The sequence below is a fragment of the Sapajus apella genome, unplaced genomic scaffold, assembly GCF_009761245.1.
Source record: "Sapajus apella isolate SASKATOON/1434 unplaced genomic scaffold, GSC_monkey_1.0 scaffold39, whole genome shotgun sequence".
NCBI lineage: Eukaryota > Metazoa > Chordata > Mammalia > Primates > Cebidae > Sapajus > Sapajus apella.
The window spans coordinates 1,980,326-2,007,647 of NW_022436979.1; the positions used below are offsets into that span (position 1 = coordinate 1,980,326).

The 27,322-nt window shown below is 36.3% G+C and overlaps 1 protein-coding gene across 1 annotated transcript in view; it reads left to right on the top strand.

Annotated features, from left to right (window-relative positions):
- ANXA10 (annexin A10) overlaps window positions 1–27,322 on the top strand; it is a 100,893-nt gene that overhangs the window by 24,021 nt on the left and 49,550 nt on the right. Inside the window, exons 2-3 of the mRNA XM_032298610.1 lie at window positions 13,676–13,757; window positions 25,290–25,384. Coding sequence (XP_032154501.1) covers window positions 13,676–13,757; window positions 25,290–25,384 — 177 coding nt within the window. The remainder of the gene's footprint in view (window positions 1–13,675; window positions 13,758–25,289; window positions 25,385–27,322) is intronic.

Genomic DNA, 27,322 nt, shown 5'->3' on the forward strand with positions numbered 1-27,322 from the left:
CTGGACTGTCCCGGGTTCAGCTGCGCTTGCTGTGAAATTCTCAATCCAGAGATTCTGGTTGCTGTTCTTTTGTGGGGGTGGGGCCAGCCGAGCCTGATCGCCTGGCTCCCTGCCTCAGAGCCTTTTTTAAGTTGGTGTTCCAGTCACCTGTTGAAGAGGCGCCAGGGTCTGTTTGTTTTCCCCTGCGGCCACTCACTGCGCTGGCTTAAACAGCGGCACTGAGGTTTGTGGCGCTTTTTTTTCTTTTTTTTTTGCCCTGGAATCTACTGTCCTGGTTCTCTGCTCAGTCCCCTTTTTGAACCAGCATATGGGCGACTTCCCGTGGCTCCAATCGCCAGCCAAAAGGGCACCCGGACTGGTGTATTTTGTACGGAGAACCGCGGCTCCGGGGCGCCGACAAAGCAGCCGCGCGGGGCAGAGCAGCGGCGCTGGCCGGCACAGCAGCGCTGGCCACAACAGCTGCGCTGGCGAGCGTGGAGCACCTCTGCCCGGGAATTTCCTAGTCTGTGGGCAATAAAAACGCGGCGTCCACTCACCCTCTGCGCTTTCACTGGGAGCTGCAATCCTGAGCTGTTCCTAAACGGCCATCTTGGATCTCCTCCTATTTTAATTCGATCTGGCTTATTTTTATGGTTGCATAGTATTCCATGCTGTACATATACCATATTTTCTGTTTGTTTCTTTTTTCTTTTTTTGAGACAGGGTGTTATGCTGTAACCCAGGCTGGAGTGCAGTGGTACAATCTCAGCTCACCACAACCTCCACCTCCAGGACTCAAGCAATCCTCCCACCTCAGCCTCCCAAGCAGTGGGGACCATAAGCACATACCACCATGCCCAGCTAATTTTGGGTCAAGATAGGGTTTTGTCATGTTGCCTTCTCAGGCTGATCTGGAAATCTTGGGCTCAAGCAATCTATCCACCTAGATTTCAAAAGTACTAGAATTACAGGCATGAGTCATCATGCCCAACCTCTGCGCCACATTTCGTTTATCCAGTCTATCACTGATGGGCATTTAAGTTGATTCCATCTTGATGCTGAATAATGCTATCATGGGCAAAACTCTGATACCTTCACTCCTCAAAAATACCACCAACGAAAATCTACTCCAACTAACCTCTACTGAAAGTTCATGAAAATAGAAGGGCTTACACAGGGGTTGTGTAAATAACTGGAAGTCAAATATTTGACATTCTGTTCTGAACATACTTCAGCAACCCAGCCAATGGGAATTTCTTTTGGGGTGTCTTATTCTTTTTCCATCCCTCCCTACAAAACACACACACACACACATACACACACACAACACCCCTCTTTCTTCTTTCTCTTTGAACTCACATAAAAATAAGAACTCATCCTTTTAGAATTTTGTTTTTACTTGTAGGGTCCTTTGAAAATGGAAATGATTTGTTCATATCAGTGAAAAAAAAAAGCCTTAATAGTATATGTTATTTTATTTTACACAAATTACAGCTATAATGGAAAGGGCACAAACCGTGAAGTTAAATTTGAATTTGAACGTTGGCTTCATGACTCACTACCTGTGTGGTTTTAAACAACTTACTTAGCCTCATAGCCTTGTCATGTGTGAAATAAGATTAATATTATCAGTCTCACAAGCCTGCTGAGGTGATTGCCAAGGAAATGCAAGTGAAAATGCCTACAGCACAGGCAACTTACATGAATAATGAATTTTAAAAACCATTGGGTAAACAAAGGTTGTCACTGTGGTACATGGTTTTTTTATACTTTATAAACATGTTCTGATCTCATATTACATCTAATCCACTGCCCTAGACACTTTGAAAAGCAAGAAAAGAAAGTCTCAAATTTAGAGATAAAGACAAATGCAAAAAAATGGAAGGCCATGTCTAACACAGATGCAAAGTGAATAATAATAATACTTGGTAAAATCTGTAAATATTTTCACCTAATATAGTTGGAACGTGAACTAGGTCTCAGATTTTGGGTGGGATATGATCCATGTAGATAAAACAGATGCAGATAAAAATAATTTTGCTTTTTGATTCTAAGAAATCACTATGAACACTCTATTGACAAGCATGAGTAAAATCCAAAGACTGACCTACAGAGGTGACCAGCTTGGAGATTTTAGACAAGATCACTGTATTCTAGCTGTCTTTTCCTGAATCTGTGCCTCTTTGTGTAAATCACATGTGCAGTATTCCTCTGAGCCAATTTTGTTGCACATGAGCCAGTCATGGGCCGGTGACCATTTACTTCAAGAAAAACAGAAATATGGTGTTTATTATAGCATCCTCTATAGCCAGAATAACAAAACAAAATAAAAAAAAGAAAGAATTAGTATCTCCAGATATCTCCCCTGCTCCCCAAAAATAACTAGAACGTTCAATAGGCTACTAAATCAGAGAGGCAAAAAGGTACTATTTTATTTTTTCATATTTTCTTTATTATTATAGAAGAAATCCAATTAATATGCTATTTGTTTTAATAATTAAGAAAAACATCCCATCATGGAATAATGGTAGTATTATTAACTGGTGTCATTCTTTATATAGGATGACTACCAACCAGAGCTTGGTAAGGCAAATATTTTTCCAGAAGTAGGGAAGTATTTGAGTCAAATCCACTCATATTTTTTAATCCGCGTTCTTTGTGACCTAACAGTGACGTGAAGCTTGATTCACTGAAGCCACTAAGTGATGAAACACTATGAAATTTACTAGCAATTATTTTCCATTTAATTTTATAAATTTCCTCCAGTTTCTCTAATATCCCAGCAAATTTATCACACAGAGACACAAATACACACAACATGGTGTTAACAGCTTTACTAATCTGTACCTCATTAGTTTTAGCCTTGGCTAATTGTAAACATCAAATCCATCATAAAATAATATATATTCAGCCAGGAACATGTGGTCCCAACTGCTCAGAGGCTGAGGTAGGAAGATGACTTGAGCCTGGTTGGTTGAGGATGCAGTCAGCTGTGATGTCACCACTGCACTCCAGCCTGGGTAACAGAACAAAATCCTGTCTCAAAAATACTAAGAAGAAAAACAGGTGTTCAACTATCTCTGAAAGCAATTCTGAAATATTCAAAAGTGATAACTGAACAATTGGAAAAAGTGTATGTTCTCCAAGATAACTCCTTTTAAACACACAACCTTAAGATTAAATTCAAAAATCTGTGCCGCATTTGTCTAATCTTTGGCAGGAACACGTCACATCACTTCATGGTTTCTTATCACACACTTGGTATTACCAGCTGCATATCAACTTTTTGCAAATAGGGACTGAATCACCCATGTGTAGCTCTGCCATTGTACAGTAAGTCCTCACTCATGTCATGGATAGGTTCTTGGAATCTGTACCTTTAAGCAAAACAATGTATAATAAGATCAATTTTACCCACAGGCTAATTGATAGAAGCAAGGGTTATGTTCCTACATCTCTCGTCACAAAAACATCACCAAAGTTCAAAATAGACCAAACACTTCCAATATTAAAATTGATATAAATGCGAGCTATGCATACATTTAAGAAAGATTAGTAAAAACAAGATAACTATTTACCCACTACTTCCAGTTCAGGGTTCTGAGTGGCCCCGGAGCCTATCCCAGCAGCACAGGCACTAGGCGGGAACTGACCTTGACAGGATGCCTGTCCGCAGGGTGCACTCATACAGTACTCCTCACTCACTCACACACTCACTCACTCACACACTCACTCACTCACGCATGCACTCACACACTCACTCACATACTCACTCATGCACTCATGCACTCATTCACTCACACACTCACTCATTCACTCACTCACACAGTCACACACACACTCACATACTCATGGACTCATGCACTCATTCATTCACTCACTCATACACTCACTCATTCACTCACACACACACACACACTCACGTACTCACTCATGCACTCATGCACTCACTCATTCACTCACTCACTTACACACTCACTCATGTACTCACTCATGCACTCATGCACTCACACACTCACGTACTCATGCACTCACGCACTCACTCACTCACTCACGTACTCCCTCATGCACTCATGCACTCACACACTCATGTACTCACTCATGCACTCATGCACTCACACACTCTCTCACACACTCACTCATGCACTCACTCACACACTCACTCACATACTTACTCATGCACTCACTCACTCACTCATTCACTCACTCACAGGGGGACCATGTAGACAAGCGGATGAACCTAATGTGCACATCAGTGGAATATAGGAGAATACAGGAGTATCTGGAGAAAACTCACACAGACATAAAGAAAGCATGCCAAGTCCACACAATGTCACTGCCTGGGAGTCTTTGTTTTTTTTGTTTTTGTTTTGTTTTGTTTTTGCTCATCAATTTATAGCAAAACGATGCTAAACAAAATGATGTTACTAGAGGACCTGGACCTGCTGTGCATAAGGATTGAGGACTGTTGTAAAACTCTAAAGTTACAAGGGGAAAAAATGGGCTCTTGGCCTAATTAGCATGGGATACTAAAGAACTGAGTTTATAATCATTCAAATGATTAAATATAAGCATAAGCATTTCCTGTTTCAGCTGAAATGATGATGGTGAATATTGCGTGATGCTCAGTGCCCAGAAGTTCCAGCCATGCCCCAGCCATGTGTTTTCTATTTCAGGGAGGAAGCTGTTCTAATTCTGCAGGGTCTCACTCACTTTGATGATGCTGTTTTCTCAGCTCCTGAAAAATCCTTTAGAACATCTGAGTAGTGACTGTGATCCAATTGCTCTCTCAGAGCAGCAAGGATTCTATGATGGCACCAGTAGTGTTCTGTCTTTTCTAATGAGTTCTAGTAAGGAGTGGGGAGTTGGTACCCAAACTATTGAGAACCTGGCTGGTATTTTGCTCAAAAAGGGTGTATTCTCCTTAGAGAATATACTCTGTACTCTAGAGCATGTTCCCTTCAGAGCCATTTCATGATAGGGAAGCAGACTTTTGGAGATCTGCTTTTAAAAAATATATGTGTATATGTATTTTTTAACCAAGAAGAAAACAATTCTGAAAACTTTGCTGAAATGTGTAAAGACACTTTCATGGTATATCCTATTTTTTAATTAGAGAAAGAAATATTATCAAGAGCAAAAATTATTATTCATAATTTTCTGTATTTTTGTATTAATATATTTTATAACTAATTCTGAAGTATCTGGCTAATAGAGAACTATATTTGTACAAACAATCAAAGATGATAAAAACTAGTTGAAAATATTTCATATCTATGCTTGTTTTTATATTTACTCATTAATTACATGATTTTGATTTAGAGTCCCTTGACATATATTTTTCTTCCACAATGTGTAAGATTCTATCTCATATTCTCTTCTTAGTTCTAAGCATTTACTACTATTTAGATCGTGACGAGGAAATAAGGCTGGAAATAATAGGTTATGACAAAAAAGCAATAGTGTACAGAGCATAAAACTATCGCAGCAAATGAGGTGGAACCTCAGAAAGATAACCTCGTAAGAGGAGTCAGAAAAATCTACATTGCACGGCCACATAATTGGAAATTGGCTGTGATAGCACACCAGGAATTACCAAAATGATTGTAGATGTCCTTGACTCATAAGGCTGATTTTCATTTAGCACACCTTCTCATATACAGGTAGGGTGAAGCAATCAATTGTCATAGAATAACAGAATTTTTAATTTTCGATAGTGTTCCAAGTTTTTCCAAAGCAGCCAACATACAATGGGACCATGTTTATGCTACATGGTTTATAGGTACCTGGATTTTGTAGCTTATACTGAGCTTTGCAATGCAACTATATATGCTTCAAAAAGTTTAGAACTATATTGATATGTATATCTTTGGTTAATAGATGGGATACTTTAAAATATTCTTATACACTGCAAACAATTGATTAGTTATAAGCCCAGCCAAGGTGCTAGGTCTTGACCTTTGAGAAACAGAAAGTGCTACACAAAGCATGATTCCTAATTATAAAGTGAATGAAATTTGGTTATGTTTCCCAAACAAATTATTTCAGTGATAAGGCAGCACTACAAAAAGTGTATACATACCAAATTAAGTGGTACAAGAAATTAGGGAAAGAGTTTAAGTTTTTGGCTTGGTATCAGATACATTTGGGTTCAAGCCTCTTCTTTGCCACTAAGTAGCTATGGTGCCACAGTAAGTTTCTTACCATAGCTATGTGTCACTTTTCTCAATTACAAAATGGGAAATAATATAGCTGTAATAGCACAGGGTAGCTTTAAGAATGAAATACAATAACAAGAAATGAAGCTTTGCAATACTTGAAATTCTGTAAACGGCAGCTATTATAGCAAATCATGAAAGATTATTTATAAGTTTGGTAGCCAGAAAACAGGTAATTAGATGGGGCTTTACCAGAACATTGAAAATTATGTATGAACTTCATAAATATGAAACTTATAGGAAAAAATCAAAATAGGAAGCCTCAATCCTAGAAATACTACCAGATATGAAAACTTGTTACATAATTTTTATTTAAAGCTAATTTCCAAGAAACATAAAATTTCCAAGCACCGCCTTTCCAGGTGGAATGCTTGTTGCAATCTAATCAAGCATAAAATGTTCACCTCAAATAAAACATCACTCATAAACACATCTGGGGGGAAAAACACTTGTTGGCAAAATTCATTTAAGGAAATATTAATGCTTCAGGAACAAAAAGGTCTGGGTAAAATAACTGGTTATAAGAAAACTTTATTAACATATTTCTATAAATTTACTGGAATATTGTTGAACAGTTGTGGGCATTATGGTAATGGTACAGAATGTACTTGCAATAAATTTTGATGGCATCATAATGTTAATAAAATACCTAACAACATTAACAGAGAGAAGACGGAAATTAGGAAAATATGTGGGAGTATCAATATCTTCATCTTTTACATAATGTTTTCATTTGAATCCATCTAAAATTGAAAACTTGTTTATAAGATATAATGACTTAATGTTAATGTTTCTAACTCTTCTTTTTGCCTGAAAGTGACATTTTAAAATGCAAGTACTTAGAGTGCTTACAATGGATTGGTTAAAAATCAGTTTTTCAATGTCACTTCATTAATTTTTTTTATTTAATCTAAGTAGTATTTACCCCAAATTGCATTTAGTAAAAGGTATTTCTTGCTTTATATCCAGATCTAGGACACAGCTGCTTTGACTCATAAGGAAAACTTTATGTAGCTGTCTGCTTAAGTTTTTAACACTTCATTCAATGTATTTCCGTTTCTTTAGCATAAAAGTTTTTTTAAAGTAAGTTATCTTTTAAAAATGTTTATTTTTCTAACCATATTTTCATTTGATGTTTAGAATTTTTAATTCTAAGTAGTGAGATTTAGGTTTTTTTAAATTATTTGTAGTTTTCTTCATCGCTTACATCTTTTGAGTAAACATATGTCTTCTACACATACCAAAAAAAAAAAAAAAAATTCTAACAAGGCATTAACTTTTCTATTTTTCATGTGAAATTATCATTTTCCTTCAAATTCCAATGTTAGACTTTTATAATACAATGTATCACCTTCCTTAAATCCATATGCATTTAATTTACAATAGTAAAACTGTATTTCCCATGTTAGCTGTTTAACTTTCTTCAAAAAGTAACATGACATTTAGCTATTTGAATCTAGGAAAGTTAAATTCTATAAAAGTACAATAAGTATGGGATATAATTTAATTAAAATGTACATTTAAAGTGAACAGTTTACTTCTCTTAATCTCAAATTTCATCTCAAAAATTTGATTAAAAACATATTATCAAAAATTAAATACTTAAAGCTAAAAATTTGAGAACATTCACTGCTTATTCAACAAAGTTCCAAGTTTCATTGTTTTAGAATATTAAAGATCATTGTTTTAGAATATTTAGAATATTAAAGTTTTGCCATTTTATAGTATACACTAAAAATATTTATTTCCCATACACTCGCAATTTTTTTCATTGAACATGTTCTTTTCACAGAGAAACATTCTCCTTTAGTTTTTCAGCTTTTTAATCCTCCATTTTGACCTTCCATGAAGGAGACTCATTCTCTCAAATCCATATCCAGTGAAGTCTCTTCAGATCAGTCGTATGGTGATATTGCTTCTAAACCTCCTATTCTCATTAGAAATATAAAAGTAATAAGTAGATGGAGAGGATGTTTCTGAGATCAGGTGATTAGAAAATAGTTACCTCTTACTGGATTGTCTAGAAAGTAATTTACCTTGAAATTTGCACATAAATTTTAAGCTCAATATAATACTATGTGCTACAGAACTAAATTTCAGTTGTGTGAATTACAAATACTGAGAGGCTATATCTACAACTGAAGTCAATAGATCATATTGTATTAGGCCGTTCTTACATTGCTTTAAAGAAATAGCTGAGACTGAGTAATGTATAAGGAAAAGAAGTTTAATTGGTTCACGGTTCTGCAAGCTGTACACGCATGGTGCTGGCATCTTCTTGTCTTCTGGGGAGGCCTCAGGGAGCTTTTATTCATGGCAATGATGAACCAGGAGGTTGTATGTCACATGGTGACAACAGGAGCAAGAGAGAGGTTTGGTGGGGAGGGTGTCACACACTTTTAAACAACCAGTCTCATGAGAACTCACTCACTATTGCGATGACAGCACCAAGCCATCAGGGATCCACCCCCGTGACCCCAACGCCTCCCACAAGGTGCCCCCTCCAACATTGGGGTCCACATTTCTAAAGGAGATTGGTAGGGGACACATATTCAAATCATTTCACATATTTAGCCTCATTTCAAGTTAATTTTGTGAAGGAATTTGTGTAAGCAAAATTCTACCAGTCTATTCAAAACTTTGAAACGGTGAAATCAGAAATTTTTTCAAATCAAATACAATACTGTCAATAAAATAACACTGCACAAAATCTATTGTTTCGAGAACTTACAGTCTAGAAAAAGCAGAAAACCATGTATGTTTTTGTGGAGGTCTGTACATAAGACTGCCTCAAATACCCGGAGTGTGCCATGTGAAGTCCAAAGCCTTCCCAGATTTCTTCAAATTCCTAGCATGTTTTGCTGCCATGATTCTTACCCCATGTGAGCTCTATAGCTGTGCATTGTTAAAGAAACAAGAACTGAGTAGCAGTTAAAATGCTAAAAAACAGACTTTATTGGAACTATTGCAATAGGGGAAAACAGGCTTCAGTATGGAATAGAACTGAGCTCACTTCCAAATGTATCATGGGTAAGTGGGGATTTATATTCAAGTGAGGGCAGTCTAGAATGAAAAATTACAGAGATTAAGCATCAAGAGTAGAGGGTAGATTCTGGTTTAATATACCTAACAGGAATCTTGCTGAAGGCAGGCTAGGGTGAACAGCTATCACTTGGGGGATGAGGAATTTGATCAACTACTGAGGTTCATCAGATATCACAGTTGGGACATTTTTTTAACTGACTTAGCAAGAGTCTCATTATTATCAGGTGATGCCAAGACTACCAGAGATGCCCAAATGTAAAGCTGTAGTTGGGAACAGGATTCAGATGCGACCTTATGAAAGTTTGACTGAAGAGAGCCTTTGTCAGCATGTTATATTATTTTCACTCAGACAAACCCAAGTAACTCATTCATTTCCCCAATTTCTATTAAAAAAAAAAAAAAAAAAAACACTTGTAACCAACTTTTAACAAACGTTAATGAAAAGTTGTGAATAATGAGAGATCACAGAGAGGAATTTTGCCTCTTTTTCCATTTTTGTTTCTTGTTAGGTCTCTTCCCAAATATTTCCTGGAGATCCAAATCATTCTTCCTTTACTTGCAAGAACAGTTCTATTTTCAAATCTGCACAGCCACGCACACTCAGGTTTACTCTCAAGAAAACTGAGGAAGCCCAGTTAATAGGACCCATTATTCTCAGAAAGCCAGTATAATTAGAAATGGAAATTTTCTGCTGAAGTGCAATTGACGCTGTAGTAGCTTGTGCTAAAGTTCCGTGCCCAGGATAAAGTTGAGGGCACCAGGAAGGGAATGGACAGTTCTGCCAGAGGCATCAGGAACGGCTCCAGGTAAAAGATGACTCTGGAGCTAAAGCTTGAAAGATGACATCTTGTATAGGTGTTCGCCGGGATCATAAGGTGAATTCAAGAGATCGGAAATGGGGAGGAAATATTCAAACAGATGGAACAAAATGAACAATGACACAGCACTGTGAGTCACGGTGTGGGAATAGAGGGCTCAGGAGACAGAAAATAAAATGTGAAACTATCCAGGGAGTAAAGAATCAGGTCATGAAGAACATTGTATACTCCATTAAAAATTTGAATTGAATCCCATGAGTCATCTATACTGATATTCTGAATCATAGGAATACATTGCAGCATGCATTGAAAATGTTTAATACTGAGAAACCAAAGTCTGACTATTTTTTCTATCCTATATGATTCCTACATTGCCTATATAATATTCTCACTCAGTTGGATTGCAATATACTTTCTTGAGTGTGCAAGAATGGGATGTAATTAAAGCTAGCATACTGGGACTTGTTCATAAGCCTAGATGTTCCCAAGGATGTTTCTTTCTTCTGAAAATGATGTATCATGTGAGCCTGAGTAGAAGACAAATATTGAGAAGCATCATTTTGGACACTTAATATTTTAAGCACGGAAGGGCAAATAATATCTGATCTTTTAGAAGGATCAATTTAGTAGACAAATAAGACCTACTTATCAGATCTTATCAGCTTATCAGATATAACCCAAAGGACAATTGGCAAAGGTCTGTATTAAGTAGTAGTAACAGAAATTAAAAGAAGGCAAATTACATGACAACTATTGTGAGGCTAGGAATGATGGAATTGGCCTGAAGGGCTCATTAGCTGTGGAAGAGTAAGGACGAGAAACAGTGTGCTCATGCTTGGTAATCCACACTGTAGTGCTGGCTGTCTTTAAAGCCATTGAAACTACTTTGGAAGAACTCTTGGCAGACGTGAGGCAGAGGGTGTTAAAATGACTGAAGACCTTTAGGAGAGTTTAGGTCCAAAGTAAAATCCAAGGAGCCATGCTCCAAAGGTAAGTAAATGCCATGTTCAGGGTAAATGCCTCATGAAAGGAAATCCTAAAATTTCCGTAAAATTTCCTCTTAGCGCTCTTAAAGTCTTTAATTAACTAGAGATCTAATATCAACTGTACTAAAACTAAGCTATTTCAAACACACCAAATTATCCATTGAAACCCACATTCTAGTAGTTGTCTTGTTAGTCAAGCTGTCACCTTGAGTAGCTGACATTTCAAACTCAGAAAGTCTTGAGGCACTCAGACTGTCAAGGTGCTTGAGACTCAAAAGCCACATGAGAAAAAGTATTCAAATGTGGGAAGCCTAGGGGTGTTGGATCTAGAGGAATATGATTTTACGAATCTTGACCACCTAATTGGCTATGAGTAAATGAAATATGATGCACTTCACATATTGATGTACCTACTGATATGAGATGGTAAAGTAATTTTTTTCAACTTCATGTGCAAAACAAGTTTTGGGGTTTTTTTTGAGCCTGTACTCAGTCTCAGGCATTAATAAATTTGAAATTTTTCTGTCATTTAATGAAATATTTGCGGAGGTGGGGAGATAGTTTCCAGAACCAAATTTTAAGGATACAGATTACTCATGCTCTTTTGTATAGTAAGTATATGTGGCTGTTTATTCTGTCTTCTAAAAGAAGAGTATTCTTTTTCATTTTTTAAAACCCAAATTCATATGTAACTAGACGTAAAGATTATATTTTTATTTCCTTGTGGTAAGAATTTAAATAGAAATGATAGGCATTACAATTTATTTTGCCTTAGACAAGTCATACTGTTTCCAAATCTGGCCACTTTCAAAGAAATGGAACAATCTTAATACATACAGATAACACATTATTTCTCACAGTCACATTGAAAAATGTACATTTTTTTTTTAAATTTTCCAATTTGCTCTAATGCCAGAATTTAAAGAGTCATGCATATAAAAAGGGCATTGTTTGAAAGGTATAAACCCTGGAAAACTCCTAAAACCGTCTCTGACTGGTTCAAAGTAACTATTCAGGGTAAACTGCCATTATTAGGTTAAGTTAAAATGTGTCTCAAAAAAATTAGCAAGTTAAATTACATTTCCTTAACCAAGAAATCTGTATTTACTGAAAACATGCTATTTACCTCAGCTCCAGTATATATTCTGGCTCAACTGGGATTCTAAATTAGCCACTCTTAAACTTATATTACTTCTTTTTGTTTCATTCTTTACATTGTTACAAAGTGTTACCACTGGTACTCAAATCAGATTATATCACTTTCTTACTTAGTAACCTTGTGGCTACCACCTTCAACTCTACCTTTTGCAACTCATATACATCAGCTGTGGAAACACTGCAGTCCTCTTTCCAGATCACTTGCTCATTCATACATGTGGTTGTGGTTGACCCTCTCATCTAGGACCAGCTCTTTCCCCCACACCTTCTTCTCCAGGCTAACTCTTATCAGCCTATCTGATGTATTTATTGCTGTTTTGTTTTCCTGATGCAAAACATTAAATATTATAAGTATAATGATTGAAGGAATCTGCATAATTCACAGAATAAGAATTCCACTGTTATAGTTGTACTTCTAAGAATGAAAATATAGACATATCACAATCATCATGTTTTTTGGTCTACTTCAAATAGACAACTTCATATTTATTAATACTGGTGAGATAGAATCCAAACTGAATTCAATTCTTAGTTTGGAGTTCTTAGTCCTTCAAATTCCTTTTACAAATATTTTGATATCTGTCTATGTCTATTCGTTTAGCTAGAAATGATGATCTAGTCTTCTCATTCGTTAATTAACTTAATTAATAAGAATGTCTGAGTTCGTCTCAGGGCCTAGTAACTCATCTGCTGTGGGAAGGCATAATTTCCCCAGTGTGTCTGGGCATACTGACAAACAGCAGAGCTGCCATTCTTTATCAGTTTTGATTGACAGCTCTATTGTGCTGCGTATGATTAGATCCTGCTTAGTTCTGCGGGCTCAGCCTAAAATAATAGACCATGTGGATCACAAGCCTTCTTTAAATGTTCTGCCATTTTATAATTATCAAAAGAGAGAATTTAAATAGAATGTCAGTCAAGTGTTTATGTTTACCTCTGCAGCCATGAGCTGGATAACCTCTGCCTTACCTATATCACCTGGATTTTTATGAAGCTCATAATCCAAATTCAATTATTTTCATTTTTTCTAATATGATTTTAGGATCTCCTCGGTGGATAAAACTGTGGTAGGAAATACCATTTCTAATTCATATGAATTAAATGAATCCCACCAATACCCTTGTCTTTTTCAGTTTCTATAAAATAATCTCTATTCTTTAAAAAAAAATTAGTTTGTCAAGAAGATACATATTATTAATTTGATTCTTACATTTTTTTACTATTGGTTTTAGTATCATAGTCTCTCATTTGAATAATATATGCCAACATAGTAGAGACCAATAGATTAGATGAACTCAATTTTTCTCTCTCCAATTGACACACAAGTAAGACATTTGTTTAACAGACTTTTGTGTATGTCTTGTAGTAACTTAAACACAGAGAATATACTTTCATTTTCATTTGTCTGGAAAACAATGTTTCAACATTAATGTGAATTATTACAATCACTTCTCATTGATTTTCCCACCAGGTGCAAGGAACTATCTTCCCAGCTCCCAATTTCAATCCCATAATGGATGCCCAAATGCTAGGAGGAGCACTCCAAGGGTTTGGTAAGTCTGATTATTTCTACCATCTTTTATTGTAGTTATCTTTTGCTTTACCTTGTTTTAAGGTTGTACTGTAGGTGTACAATAGTTGATGTCTTACAAAACACATATACAGATTAGACCAAAAAAAAAAAAAAAACCTGAGCAAAGAAGTTGAATGAGAAGAAAAATAAGAGAAAAAGACAATAGTGATGAAGAAATTTGCCGTGAGGAATTGCTAGCCTAATCTTGAAATACTGCTTTAAATCCATAAATGCCTCATCACTAACTACTAAATGAAATCTCAACTAAAACACCTTAATCTAGGATTGAGATTCTTTTTAACCTTTGCCTTTGTTTCCTAGCTTATTTCATTTGCTATTTCCACTTCCAGTCAAATCAGAATGCTTCCTATTCCCTTAAATGACTCTGCTTTTCACATCTCTGTAAATCGGCCCAATCATTTCTCTGCCTGGAATGCTATTTTCTTCTCCTTTCTACTTTTCATCTAAATTCTCTTTCTTCAAAAATCTGTTCAGATGAGTCTTCCTCTTTGAATCCTTCTCTGGGCACTGTAAGCTCAACCAGCTTCCTACCTCCCACTCCCTAATCTCACCGGCGCTGTGCTTGTGTTTATATCACCTGCTGACTGGACTGTGAACTCACAGAGCCTGGAGTTTGACATAGAGGTGATCAATAACAAATAAGACGAGTTTAGAAAAGGAATATGGAGAGAAGAAGACAGGAACATTTTGGGATTCTTGTACCAAAAAAATTTAGTTTTAAGATATGATATGGAGGTGTTAAACTTTCATATAGTTTCCTGCAGTAAGACCTGTTTTAAGAAGCCTTCTGATGAGCACAAAGATAAACATAGACAACATAAAAGAAATCTTTGCATAAGACATGCAAAACCTTTCATAAGAAAGGTAGCTCTTAACTCCGAAGACAAGGTCGCCTTTACGGAACTTTGTGTGTGTGTGTGTGTGTGTGTGTGTATGTGTGTGTGTGTGTGTGTATGAAGGCACATCTGTGTGTTTTATGCACTAGCAGTATCCCATAGGAAAACAAGAGGACTTAAAACATGCTCTCTAAAGCTGACTTCAGTAGTTTTCAATGCTTTCATGCCTTTTGAAATATCAATCATCACTAGAAAAATTAAAAGTTAACACAGAGTTACAAATTAACTTTTTATTGAGGAGTGCAATTTTTGCTTAAAAACTATAGATTACAGCAATCTATTCACCAAAAAGTTTTTCTTTGCTCCAGTTTCAATGTTCCTGTCATTGCAATTTTAGCGTCAGAATAAGGACTTACTTATTTTGACCACCATAATTTGTTGCTGGTCAGTGTGCTACACTAAAGTACGCTGGGAGATTTTGGCTTTGATTGCACCGTGTCCACTGTAGCATACCAGAGTATGAACACAGCTCAAATTGCATTAAAGGTCCATCCATCCCCATGACTCTGGCAAAGTGTTATTGAAAAAGACAATTATTAATGTTTTTCTTAGCTACTCTGTTTTATTTAGAACCTGAAAGCAAAAATGTATTCTGAAACAAATGAAAATGTGTAGCTTTGATAGAAATTGCCTTCAGTTGTGTAAAAATTTACTCATCATCGGCCAGGCGCGGTGGCTCACGCTTGTAATCCCAGCACTTTGAGAGGCCGAGGCGGGCAGATCATGAGGTCAAGAGATCGAGAACATACTAGCCAACATGGTGAAACCCCGTCTCTACTAAAAATACAAAAAAATTAGCTGGGTGTGGTGGCGTGCACCTGCAGTCCCAGCTACTTGGGAGGCTGAGGCAGGAGAATTGCTTGAACCCGGGAGGCGGAGGTTGCAGTGAGCCAATGTCACGCCACTGTACTCCAGCCTGGCACCTGGTGACGGAGTGACAATGTCTCAAAAAAAAAAAAAAAAATTACTCATCATGGAAAAAAGAAACACTTCTCAGTTAACATGCCCTACTAATGCAGTCTGCTTTCCAGTTTCTCACCATTTAAAGATACTTTCCTGCTCATGCATTCTTAGAACCATGTTTATTTTGTATCTATTAAAATGTATAAGTGCTAGGTCAGCCCTGTGAGTTCCTGGACAACAAAATCATTTTTAAACTACATTCCTAAATCTTGACAAAGGAGCACACACACCAAATATAGTCTTTTTTGAAATATTCAGTGCTATTCAGAATGAACATTCTCACCTTGTTCCTGATCTTTGTGATCATTAAGTATGATGCTAGCTATAAGTTTTTTTAAATGTTCATTATGAAGTTAAGGAGGTTCCCCTCTATTCCTAGTTTGCTAACAGTTTTTATCTTGAATAAGCATTGGATTTTGTCAAATGATTTTTCTTTATCTGTTGATATAATCACATGATTTTTCTCCTTTTTCCTCTTGATGTGATGGATGACGTTAACTGATTTTTGAAAGGTGAACCTGCCTTCCATATCTGAAATAAATCCCACTTAGTCATGAAATATAATGCTTTGAATGCATTCTTACATTTGATTTTCAAAATTTTTGAGGATTTTTGCATCTATGCTCATGAGAAATGTTGGTGAGTAATTTTCTTTCCTTGTCATGCCTTTCTCTGGTTTTGGTATTAAGATAAGGTTGAACTTGTAGAACGAGTTATGAAGTATTCCCTATGCCTCTAGTTTCTGAAAGATATTGTAGAAGATTGATATTTATTTCTTAAAAGTTTGTTAGAATCCAGCCAGCCACGGTGGCTCAATCCTGTAAACTCAGCACTTTGGGAGGCTGAGGCAGGGGGATCACAAGGTCAAAAGATTGAGACCATCCTGGCCAACACAGTGAAACCCCATCTCTACTAAAATACAAAAATTAGGCGGGTGTGGTGGCACGTGTCTGTAATCCCAGCTACTCGGGAGACTGAGGCAGAAGGATCACTCGGACCAGGGAGGCGGAGATTGCAGTGAGCCAAGACCAGCCATTGCACTCCAGCCTGGCGACAGAGTGAGACTCTGTCTCAAAAAAAAAAAAAAAAAAAAAAAAAAAAAGTTTGGTACAATTCATAAGTGAAGCCATATGGTCCTAGTGCTTCCTATGTGGTTGGTTATTAATTACTGACTTCAGTTTTCGTTCAATACAGGCCCATTTAGACTGACTGTCCATTTTTTTCTAGTATGAGTTTGGGTAGCCTGTGTCTTTGAAGAAATTGATCCATTTCATCTAGACTATCAAATTTGTGAGATTAGAGTTGTCAATAATATTTTATTATTATTTTAATGTCCATGAGATTGGTAGTAATGGCTCCTATTTCATTTCTGATATTACTAAGGTTCTCTCTCTCTCTCTCTCTCTCTTTCTCTCTCTCCCTTTATCCTGTCTACAGGCCTATAAATTCTATTAATGCTTTCTCAAAAAACTTAGCTTTTGGTGCCATTGATGTTTTCTCTTGATTTTTTAATTTCAAATTCATTGATTATTGCTCTAATCTTCCTTTTCTTCTGTTTACATTAGGTTTAATTTGCTCTCCCTTTTCCAGTTTCCTAAGGTGCAAGCTTAGATTCGTGATTTCAGATTCCTTTTTGTTTCTCTATAGGCATTCGATGTTATACATTTTTCTCTAAGCATTGTATTTGCTGTATATCTCATAAATTTTGAGTCATATTTTTACTTTCAATTTTTTTGAAATTTTAAAAAATTCTCTTGTAACTTCTTCTTTGTCCTGTGTGTATTTAGAAGTGCGTTGTTTAATCTGTGTGTATTTGGGGATTTTCCAGCCATCTTTCGGTTATTGATTTCTAGTTTAATTTCATTGTGGTCTTAGAGCCTATTTTGTATGTTTTTTATTATTTTAAATTGTTAAGATGTGTTTTGTGGTCCAGAATGTGGTCTATTTTGGTTAATGCTCCATGTAACTTTAGAAGAATGTATATTCTACTTTTGTTGCAATAAGCGTTCTACAAATGTTAATTAGATCCACTTGATTGATGGTGCTGTTCATTTCAATTATACCCTCACTGGTTTTCTGTCTGCTAGATTTTTCAATTACTTATAGAGTAATTGACAAATTACTCTAGAGTTGTTAAATTGCCCAGTTATACAATGGATTAATCTATTTCTCTTTGCAATTCTATTATTTTTTCCTCATCTCTTTTGGCACTCTGTTGTTTGACACATATATATTAAGATTTGTTATAGCTTCTTGAAGAACTGACCCCTTTATCATTTTGTAATAATCCTTTTATTTCTGATAATTTTATTTGCTTTGAAGTATTTTTGTCTAAAATTAATATAGCTACTCCAACTTTATTTTATTGCATTAACATGGTATATAATTTTCCATTCTTTACTTTTAATCTATCTGCATCTTTAATATTGGTTTCTTGTAGACCACTCAGTGCTATTAGGAAATAATTTTACTCACCTTGGTTAAAATAAGTTTTATCCAAAAGACAGGCAATAACAAATTCTGGAAAGAATATGGAGAAAAAGGAACCCTTGTACATTGCTGGTAGAAATGTGCATTACTACCACCACTATGGAGAACAGTTTTGAGGTTCTTCAAAAACTTAAAAATTGGGCTATACTATATGATCCAGCAAATCCACTGCTGGGTATATACCTAAAAGAAAGGAAATCAATATATCAAAGAGATATCTGCCCTCTTGTGTTTGTTCCAGCACTATTTATAACAGGTAAGACTAGGAAGCAACCTGTGCATCAACAGATAAATGAATAAAGAAAAATATGGTTCAAATACACGACAGAGTACAATTCAACCATAAAAAAGAATGAGATCCTGTCATGTGCAATAATACGGATGAAACTGAAGATCATTATGTTAAGTGAAATAAGCCAGGCACAGAAAGACAAACATTGCAGGTTCTCATTTATTTCTGGGATCTAAAAATCAAAACAATTGAACACATGAACATAAAAAGTAGGATGATCACCAAAGTTTGAGAAGTGTAGCAGAGGGCTGCTGAGGAGGTGAGGATGATTAATGGGTATGAAAAATACGAAGAATGAATAAAACCTACTATTTGATAGCATAACAAGGTGACTATAGTCAATAATAACTATATTTTTTAATATCTAAAACAGTATAATTGGATTTCAATGCTAACAAGCCTGGCTTGTTTCATTACAGCTCAATGAATAAATACTCGAGGAGATGGATAACCCATTCTTCATGATGTGCTTATTTCATATTACATGTCTATATCAAAACTTCTGTGTACCCCATAAATACATATACCTGCTATGTAACTACAAAAATTAAAAATAAAATATTTAAGAAATAATTTGAAATTTTAGTAATAATTGTTTTCTTGCCTAGGAGGCCACTTTTACCCGTTTGACCATACAATCAATCCTCATTATTTACAAATGCTATATTTACAAATTTATCTACCTATTAAAACTGTCTTATAACCCCCAATCAATATTCACAGATTTTCATGGTCATTTGCAGACATGTGCAGAAACGTGAAAAATTTTCATCACTAGAATGCATATTTTTGCCTGAAATCAAACAAAGTGACCTCTGCCGCCTTCTTTTAGCTTTCATGCTCTAAATAAGCCCTTTATGCAGTCTATAGAGTGTCACAATTTTGCATTTTTAGGCTTTGCTTGGTCATTGTGCTGTTTAAAATGGCCTCGAGCATAGTGTTGATGTACTGTCTAGTGTGTTCCTATGCACAAAAAGAAGGATTCAATTAAAAAAAATGTGTGTTATATAAACTAAATTCAAATAAGTTATAGTACTGTTGACCATGAGTTTAATGTTAATGAATTAATAAATGAATAGAAAATGTATTAATCTGTGCATGATGCTCTTTGGAAAACTCTGAAGTAACATCTATTCTATGTTATGAAGTATGGGAAAGATGAAAAAATAGCTGAATTTGCGGGTTCATGAAATGATAACTGAGGATAAAATTTATAATTTTTTAAAATAATCAAAGTGGTCAGCTTTCTTTTGAAAGTAATGTTGGGTGGCAAGTTAGAAACGTTATGTAGATCAAGAAGCTATAGAAGAGCTTTTAAAACGCCTCTTAAATGTTTATACAGGAGAAGGCTATGTGGAAGCGTAGTTCAATGCTAAAAAGACTGGCTTGTTTCATAAGGACATTGGCAAACAAACTTACAATGCAAATGATATTTCAGTTGACAAAAAATACTGTAACCATAGGGTTTCAGATATCTCACTCTGCATTTTCCCTAGGAAAATAGTTCAACATTTACTAATTCAGTGTTCATGGCAAATTTGTAGACTATAAATACTACATATAACAAGAGTCAATTGTACAAAATAAAATTCAATAAAATTGTGATGGTTCATTATGCCAAAATTCCATTAAAATCAGAAAAAGATGAATTATTTAGAAATCCCTGACCTAACACAGTAGGAGAAGAAAGAGAAAAACATACAATTATTACAAAGAAGACATCAAAGTTGTGATTATATGAAGAAGAAATTATATATCTATAAATTAAAGATTAATAAAAACATCTGTAAATTCAAGATTAATAAAATCATACTATCATAAGAGAGTTCAATAACTTTTTAGGCTACATAGTAAATACAAAATTCAATGTCACTTCTTCAATTAAGCAGTTATATGTTAGTAAATGAAACAAAAATAACATAACTAGGAATATCAATAGAAGTGCAAATATAAATAACTTTAGCAAAATAAAGCTTCTTGTCATTAGCAAAAAGCTCTGCAAGTCTTTACTAATTCTTTTAGAAAAGAAATAACTTTAAATAACAGGTTGCCAGGAATGCCATGTAAATGACAGAAAATTGATTCCCAAATTTACAGCTATTTTAATTTTAAAATGTTAATACAACGATTGATATTCATATAAAATAAATATCTCTGGGAAAATAAACAAGAATTACTACAAAAACTAAAAAATAAGGGCACTTCAGAGGGCTAGGTTGTGGATAATCTCAACAGAACAAGAACAAAAAGCAAGACTATAATAAGTTCATAAATGTGATAAGAGTAAGAATAAGACAAAGAAAGTAATTTGAAAATTTTCTATTTATTATTAAAGATATATTCATTTTGGAACATCCATCATGCAATTAACAGATTCCTCTATAGCTATGTTTTTGCCTTTAGTCCAGGGTACGGGCTTGAGCCAGACATCACGTTTCTCTATGTCTTTTCAGTGGAGTCTGCCTTTTCTCTCATTACCTATTAATTTCTATATTTGAAGCCAATTCTAAACCTTTCTCCCTCCCTGTTACAGCTTTCAGAGCATTTGTCTGTGCATAAGATACCCTAATCCTCCCTCTGCTTTTCATTGGTACAGTCTTCTATGTAAATTCTTAACACTTGTTCTCATTCACTGGATATTTCAGCACCTTAATAGCCTTCCTGTGATCCTAAGCCCATCCAGGATGGATTTAACTTCCAAAAGATGATTTGCTTAACATTCTAGCTTTTCAATTCATTTTTCTCCCCATCTCCATTAAATATCTCCTCTTGTCAGAGAAAAATGACATCAGATGGAATTAAACAGGGAAGGAAGACTTCTGCAGCAGGGATTGAGACCATTGCAAGAAGGGGGAGAGAGTGAACTCAAATCCTATGAAACAAAAGGCAGGAGAGTTTTCAAGCAGTGAGGTGAGCTAGTGGGGAAGTACTGAGGAATGTTGGGCAGGGAGGGCATTGGTCAATGTGATTAGGCCATCTGTAATTGCTGATTGGCACTTAACAAAGGCAGGTTCTTGTCCCCACACAGACGCTGGGAAAAACGGTTTCTATCTTCCCAGTGATTACATTTCAAAAGGATGGCTCCCATATCCCTGAGAAATACAATATTGGATTGTCAAACTGCTAGGGGCTGGGAAGAGATTTACATCTTGAAGAGGCAGAGAAAGAATTGAAATTGCATTTCTAAATAAATGCTCTAATAAAAGGGAGGTTAGGAACCTGTAGTTAGGAAGAAACCTGTCTAAATTTTCATCAGGCTGAGGAAAAGGCTAATGTCAGATTGCTCACACTGCTGTGACTATAGTTACACCTAAATTTATCTAAACTAATCGTGCACTAACTTTGTCTCTTAGCTCAGTGTGTTGGCACATGAAGAAGTGAGGGATACACAGACCAGAAACAGTCTATGTGAGGGAGGAGATAGACTGTGTTCCACACAAAGCACAGCAGGATCACACCATCCCTCAGAAGCACGCAGATGCCTTGTGCTTTTATGATTTCCTTCTTGATTACTCCTCCCTCCTTAATATATGTACATTATAAGCCATATCTCTCTAACTTTTCAACAAGAACAATGCAGTATTAGTCAATTCCCACACTGCTATAAAAAAACTACCTAAGACTGGGCAATTTATGAAAAAAAGACATTTAATTGGCTCATGGTTTTGCAGGCTGTAAGAAAGCATGGCTAGGGAGACCTCAGGAAACTTACAATCATGGCACAAGGCAGAGGAGAAGCAGGCACATCCTACATGCCTGAAGCAGGAGGAAGGGAGGAAAGGGAGGTGCAACACACTTTTAAACAACCGGATCTTATGAGAACGCATTCACTAGCACAAAACCAGCAAGGGGGAAATCCACCCCCAAGATCCAGTCACCTCATCCCAGGCCCCTCCTCCAAGATTACAATTTGACATGAGATTTGCAAAAAGGCATAAATCCAACCATATCATTCTGCCCTGTCCCCTCCCAAATCTTATGTTCTCACATTGCAAAATGCAGTTACGCATTCTCAACAGTCTCCTAAGCCTTAACTCATTTCAGCATTAACTCAAAAGTTCACAGTCCAACGTCTCTTCTGAGACAACGGTAGTCCCTTCTGCCTATGAGCCTGTAAAATCAAAAACAAGTTAGTTACTTTCAATGTACAATGGGGGCATGGCATTGGCTACATACTCCCTTTCCAAAGAAGAGAAATCAGCCAAAATAAAGGTGCTAGAGGCCCCACGCAAGCCTGAAACTTGGCAGGGCAGTCATTGAATCTTAAAGTTCCAAAACAATCTCCTTTGACTCCATGTCTCACAACCAGGCTACACTCATGCAAGGGGTGGGCTCCCAAGGCCTCAGGAAGCTCCACCCCCATGGCTTTGCAGAGCTCAGCCCCCACGGCTACTCTCAAGGGCTGGTGTTGAGACCCTGTGCTTCTCCAGGTGCATGGTGCAAGATGTCAGTGGATCTACCATTCTAGGGTCTGGAGGATGGTGGCCCTCTTCTCACAGCTCCACCAGGCAGTGCCCCAGTGTAGGGGCTCCAACCCCGCTTCTTCCCTCCACACTCCCCCAGTATATATTTCCCCATGAAGGCTCTGCATCTGCAGCAGACTTCTGCATGGACAGACATATGTTTCCATATATCCTTTGAAATCTAGGCAGAGGCTCCCAAACCTCAACTCTTGCTGTCCATGCACTCACAGACTTAACACCACATAGAAGCCTTGGCAATTCCAGCTTGCACCCTCTGGAGCAGCAACCCGGGAAATATCTGGAGCTCTTTTAGCCAAGGCTGGAACTGAAGCAGCTGGGATGCAGGAAGCAGTGTCTCAAAGTTGCACAGGATAGCCAGGTGGGGACATAAATCCAAACCATATCAGATGTTGCTCCCATTTAAACACTAATCAGCTTAAAAGTCAAGGAAGCCATTTCTGGCGGGGTAAAAGAGTTGGTTGAAGAGACTCTGTATTTTCTTCACTCTGTACTTTTGATTGGATTTTTACTTTGCTTTCAAAATTTTATATATAGTTAAGAGGGACACGTGGAGTCTGTGCTTTTAGTGTACCCATCACCTGAATACTGAATATCATACCCAATAGGGAATTTTTTAACCCTTTCCTCTCTTCCACGCCCTCCCTGTTTGGAGTCTCTAATATCTATTATCCTACTCAACATGTCCACATGTATCCTTCATTTAGCGTCCCACCCATCAGTAAGAACAAATAGTACTTGACAGTTTCTGAGTTCTTTCACTTAGGATAATGACCTCCAATTCCATCTATGTTGTTGCAAAAGACAATATTTCACTCTTTTTTATAGCTGAGTAGTATTCCATGGTATGTATATGCCACATTTTCTTTATCCAATCATCCATTGATAGATACTTAGGTTGATTCCATACCTTGGCTATTATAAATGGTGCTGCAATAAACACAGAAGTGCAGGTATCTTTTTACATAATAATTATTTTCCCTTTGGGTATGTACACACCATAGTGGAATTGCTGAGTCAAATGGTCGTTCTATATTTAGTTCTTTGAGAAATCTCTGTACTGTTTCCCATAAAGATCTACTAATTTACATTTCTACCAACAGTGTTTAAGCATTCCTTTTTTTGCACACCCTCTCCAACATCTGTTGTTTTAACATTTTAATAATAGCTATTCTGACTGATGTAAGATGGTATCTCATTGGGGTTTTAACTTGCATTTCTCTGCTGATTCATGATGTTGAGCATTTATTTATGTTTGGTTGCTGCTTGTATGTCTTCTTTTGGGAAAAAAAAAATCTGTTCATATCCTTTGCCCACTTTTTAATGGAGTTATTGGTTTTATATTGTTTTTATGGTGGTACCATGCTGTTTTGATTACTATAGCTTTGTAATATAATGTGAAATCGGGTAATATGATGACTTTGGCTTTGTTCTCTTTGTGTTGGATTGCTTTGGCTATTCAGGCTCTCTTTTGGCTTCTTATGAATTTTAGGATTGTTTTATCCTAATTCAACAAAAAATAACACTGATAGCCTGATAGTGATCGCATTGAATCTGTAAATTGCTCTGGACAGTATGATAATTTTAGTGATATGTATTCTTCCAATTCATAAGCATGGAATATTTTTCCATTTGTTTGTGCCATCTATGATTTTTTTCAACAGTGTTTTGTAGTTACCCTTATAGAGATCTTTCACTTCCTCGGTTAAATGTATTCCTAGATATTTTATTTATTTTTTGTAGCTATTATAAATGGAATTGAGTACTTGATTTGGTTCTCAGCATGATCATTGTTGGTGTATAGCAGTGCTGCTGATTTTCGTATATTGATTTTGTATCCCTAAACTTTACTGAAGTCATTTATCAAATCTAGGAGTCTTCTGGAGGAGTCTTTATAGTTTTCCGTAAGATAGTAAGATCATGTCATCAGCAAACTGAGATAGTTTGGCTTCCTTTTTTCTAATTTGGATGCTTTTTTCTCTTGCCTGATTGCTCTAGCTAGGACTTCCAGTACTATGCTGAATAGGAGTGGTGAAAGAAAACATCCTTGGCTTGTTCCAGTTCTCAGAGGGAAAGTTTTCCATGTTCAGTATGATGTTGGTTGTGAGTTTGTCATATACGGCTTTTGTTATTTTGAGGAATGTTCCTTCAATGCCTAGTTTGTAGTAATGGCACTAACATAGGAGACAGAAAGAATCCAGGCTTCATCAAGCATCATTATATGATTTCCAATTTTAGTTAAAATTGTTCCCTGCTGTAAAATGCCATCAGGGATAATGCTTGCACACTGTTTATGATCCCTAGAAAATGGATTCTTCCTAACTACAAAGTAGCAACTTTGCTAATCTTTAAATATTATTCTTTTCCAGACTGTGACAAAGACATGCTGATCAACATTCTAACTCAGCGCTGCAATGCACAAAGGCTGATGATTGCAGAGGCATACAAGAGCATGTATGGCCGGGTAAGGTCACTTTATCTTGACCTATTTCTAGGGCAATCTCCTGAAAGACTCACAGAGAATCAGACTTATTTTTTTAAATCTCAGATTGCAAGCCTCTCAGATACCATTGTATGTCAGAAACAGTTCAAGTTCCTCTAACATGTTTTAAGGAATGAAATCTATATTATGAAACAAATATACATGTGAAATATGTTCACACTCACAGTGACCAGTGACCACAAGTTCTCTCCCCAGAATCATTCAGTGTCCCCAAATGAAAAGTTTTAATAACCTTACATTGCCAGAGGGTCCAATTAGGCTTCAAGTGTTGTGCTGGGAACGCCCCTGCCTAGAGCTGTAGGGAAGGCTTATAAAAAACTAATGATCTCCGGTCAAAAAATAACAGCTTTTCCTACAATTCCCTGCAGATCCTCACCTAACTCTCAACCAAAGTGAATTCTCTACTAGCTTTTCCTTTCACTGGCATGCAGCTAGAGAGACCATTAAAAAAAGAATGGCAGTTTAAAAATAGTTTAAGGCAATAAGACTATCTATAGTGTTTGAAAGTAATCACACTCTAATTTCAAAGCAACTACCATTTAAGACTCCTTGCTTGTGTTATGCATTTAAACCACAAATTCAGAACAAAAACTCTTCAGGCCAAAAGGGCAATTACCTCATCAGCTGAGCTTTATCCATAAAACACTAGCATAAACGTTTTCTGTAGAGTTAGTCCATGCAAATTTACTCCACCTCTAAATCCCAGTCTTTGAACAACTATAATTAATACATGAAATAAAAGATAGCCCTCAGCTTTAGGTTGAGTTAATAATCTAAAAGCCACTTCCACTAGTGACATTAGTTGAATTAAGCCAAATTAGAAGAGCAGTTACACCTTCTTTTCCATACAAACTGTTACCTCAGCTTATGTTCCCCCGGCACCAGTACTAGATTTCTTTTGAAAGAGAATATGAAAACCATAAAAGTTGTATCATTGGTAATCTAACACTGTTTTAATATGCATAGCGCTATAAGAAATGCCATTTTTGAGTAACTTTCTTTTTAACCCAAAGGTTTACATACATGTTTTCTTTTTATATATCAAGTTAAATTTAGCCTGAAAACGTTACTTTATCAAGCTCTACAAAAGTATGCTAAAGCAGAGTAAAATAATTTTAAATGAGTTACTTACACTCAAGGAATTTTAAATCTACTAAAGAATTTATACTCCAGTGAAGAACTTTTCGCTATACATGTAAAGTCTCAGAGTTTCTTATACCCTCAGTTTTGCTGAATAATTCATACCTCCTGGAAAACCTCAGCTGATACACTAAATTGCGCCACCTGGAAAACTGGAAGTCATATTTGCCTCTCTCCTCTGAAATACCCTTGTCATTGACAATCAGTTATCAAGTTCTGTAAATTACTTCTTTTCTCACACTTCTCTCTTAAACTCACTTACACGATCTTAATTTACATCTTGATCATTTTGTGTCCCGACTAATGCTGAAACTCCTAACTGGTCCCGGTTACCCTTAGTCCCTTCCCACTCCAGTCTGTCCCCAAACTGTAGCCAGAATGACTCAAGACCTAAATTTTCACACATCACTTTGCCCCTTTAATCCTTGAATGTTTATTTCTCCCTACAAATATCCGTGTGTCCATGGATTACTCAGAAGTGTGGGGAATCCTTGGTCCTTAGTCATGTTGGGAGCAAGATAAAGACCAAGTGACAATGCAGAGACAGCAGAAAGCTTTACTTGAAGGAAAATAGGAAGCAGAGTTTATTTAAAGAGACAGGACATTCTGTATAAGGCCAACAAACATATGAAAAAATGCTCATCATAACTGGTCATTAGAGAAATGCAAATCAAAACCACACTGAAATATCATCTCACGCCAGTTAGAATGGCGATCATTAAAAAATATGGAGACAACAGATGCTGGAGAGGATGTGGA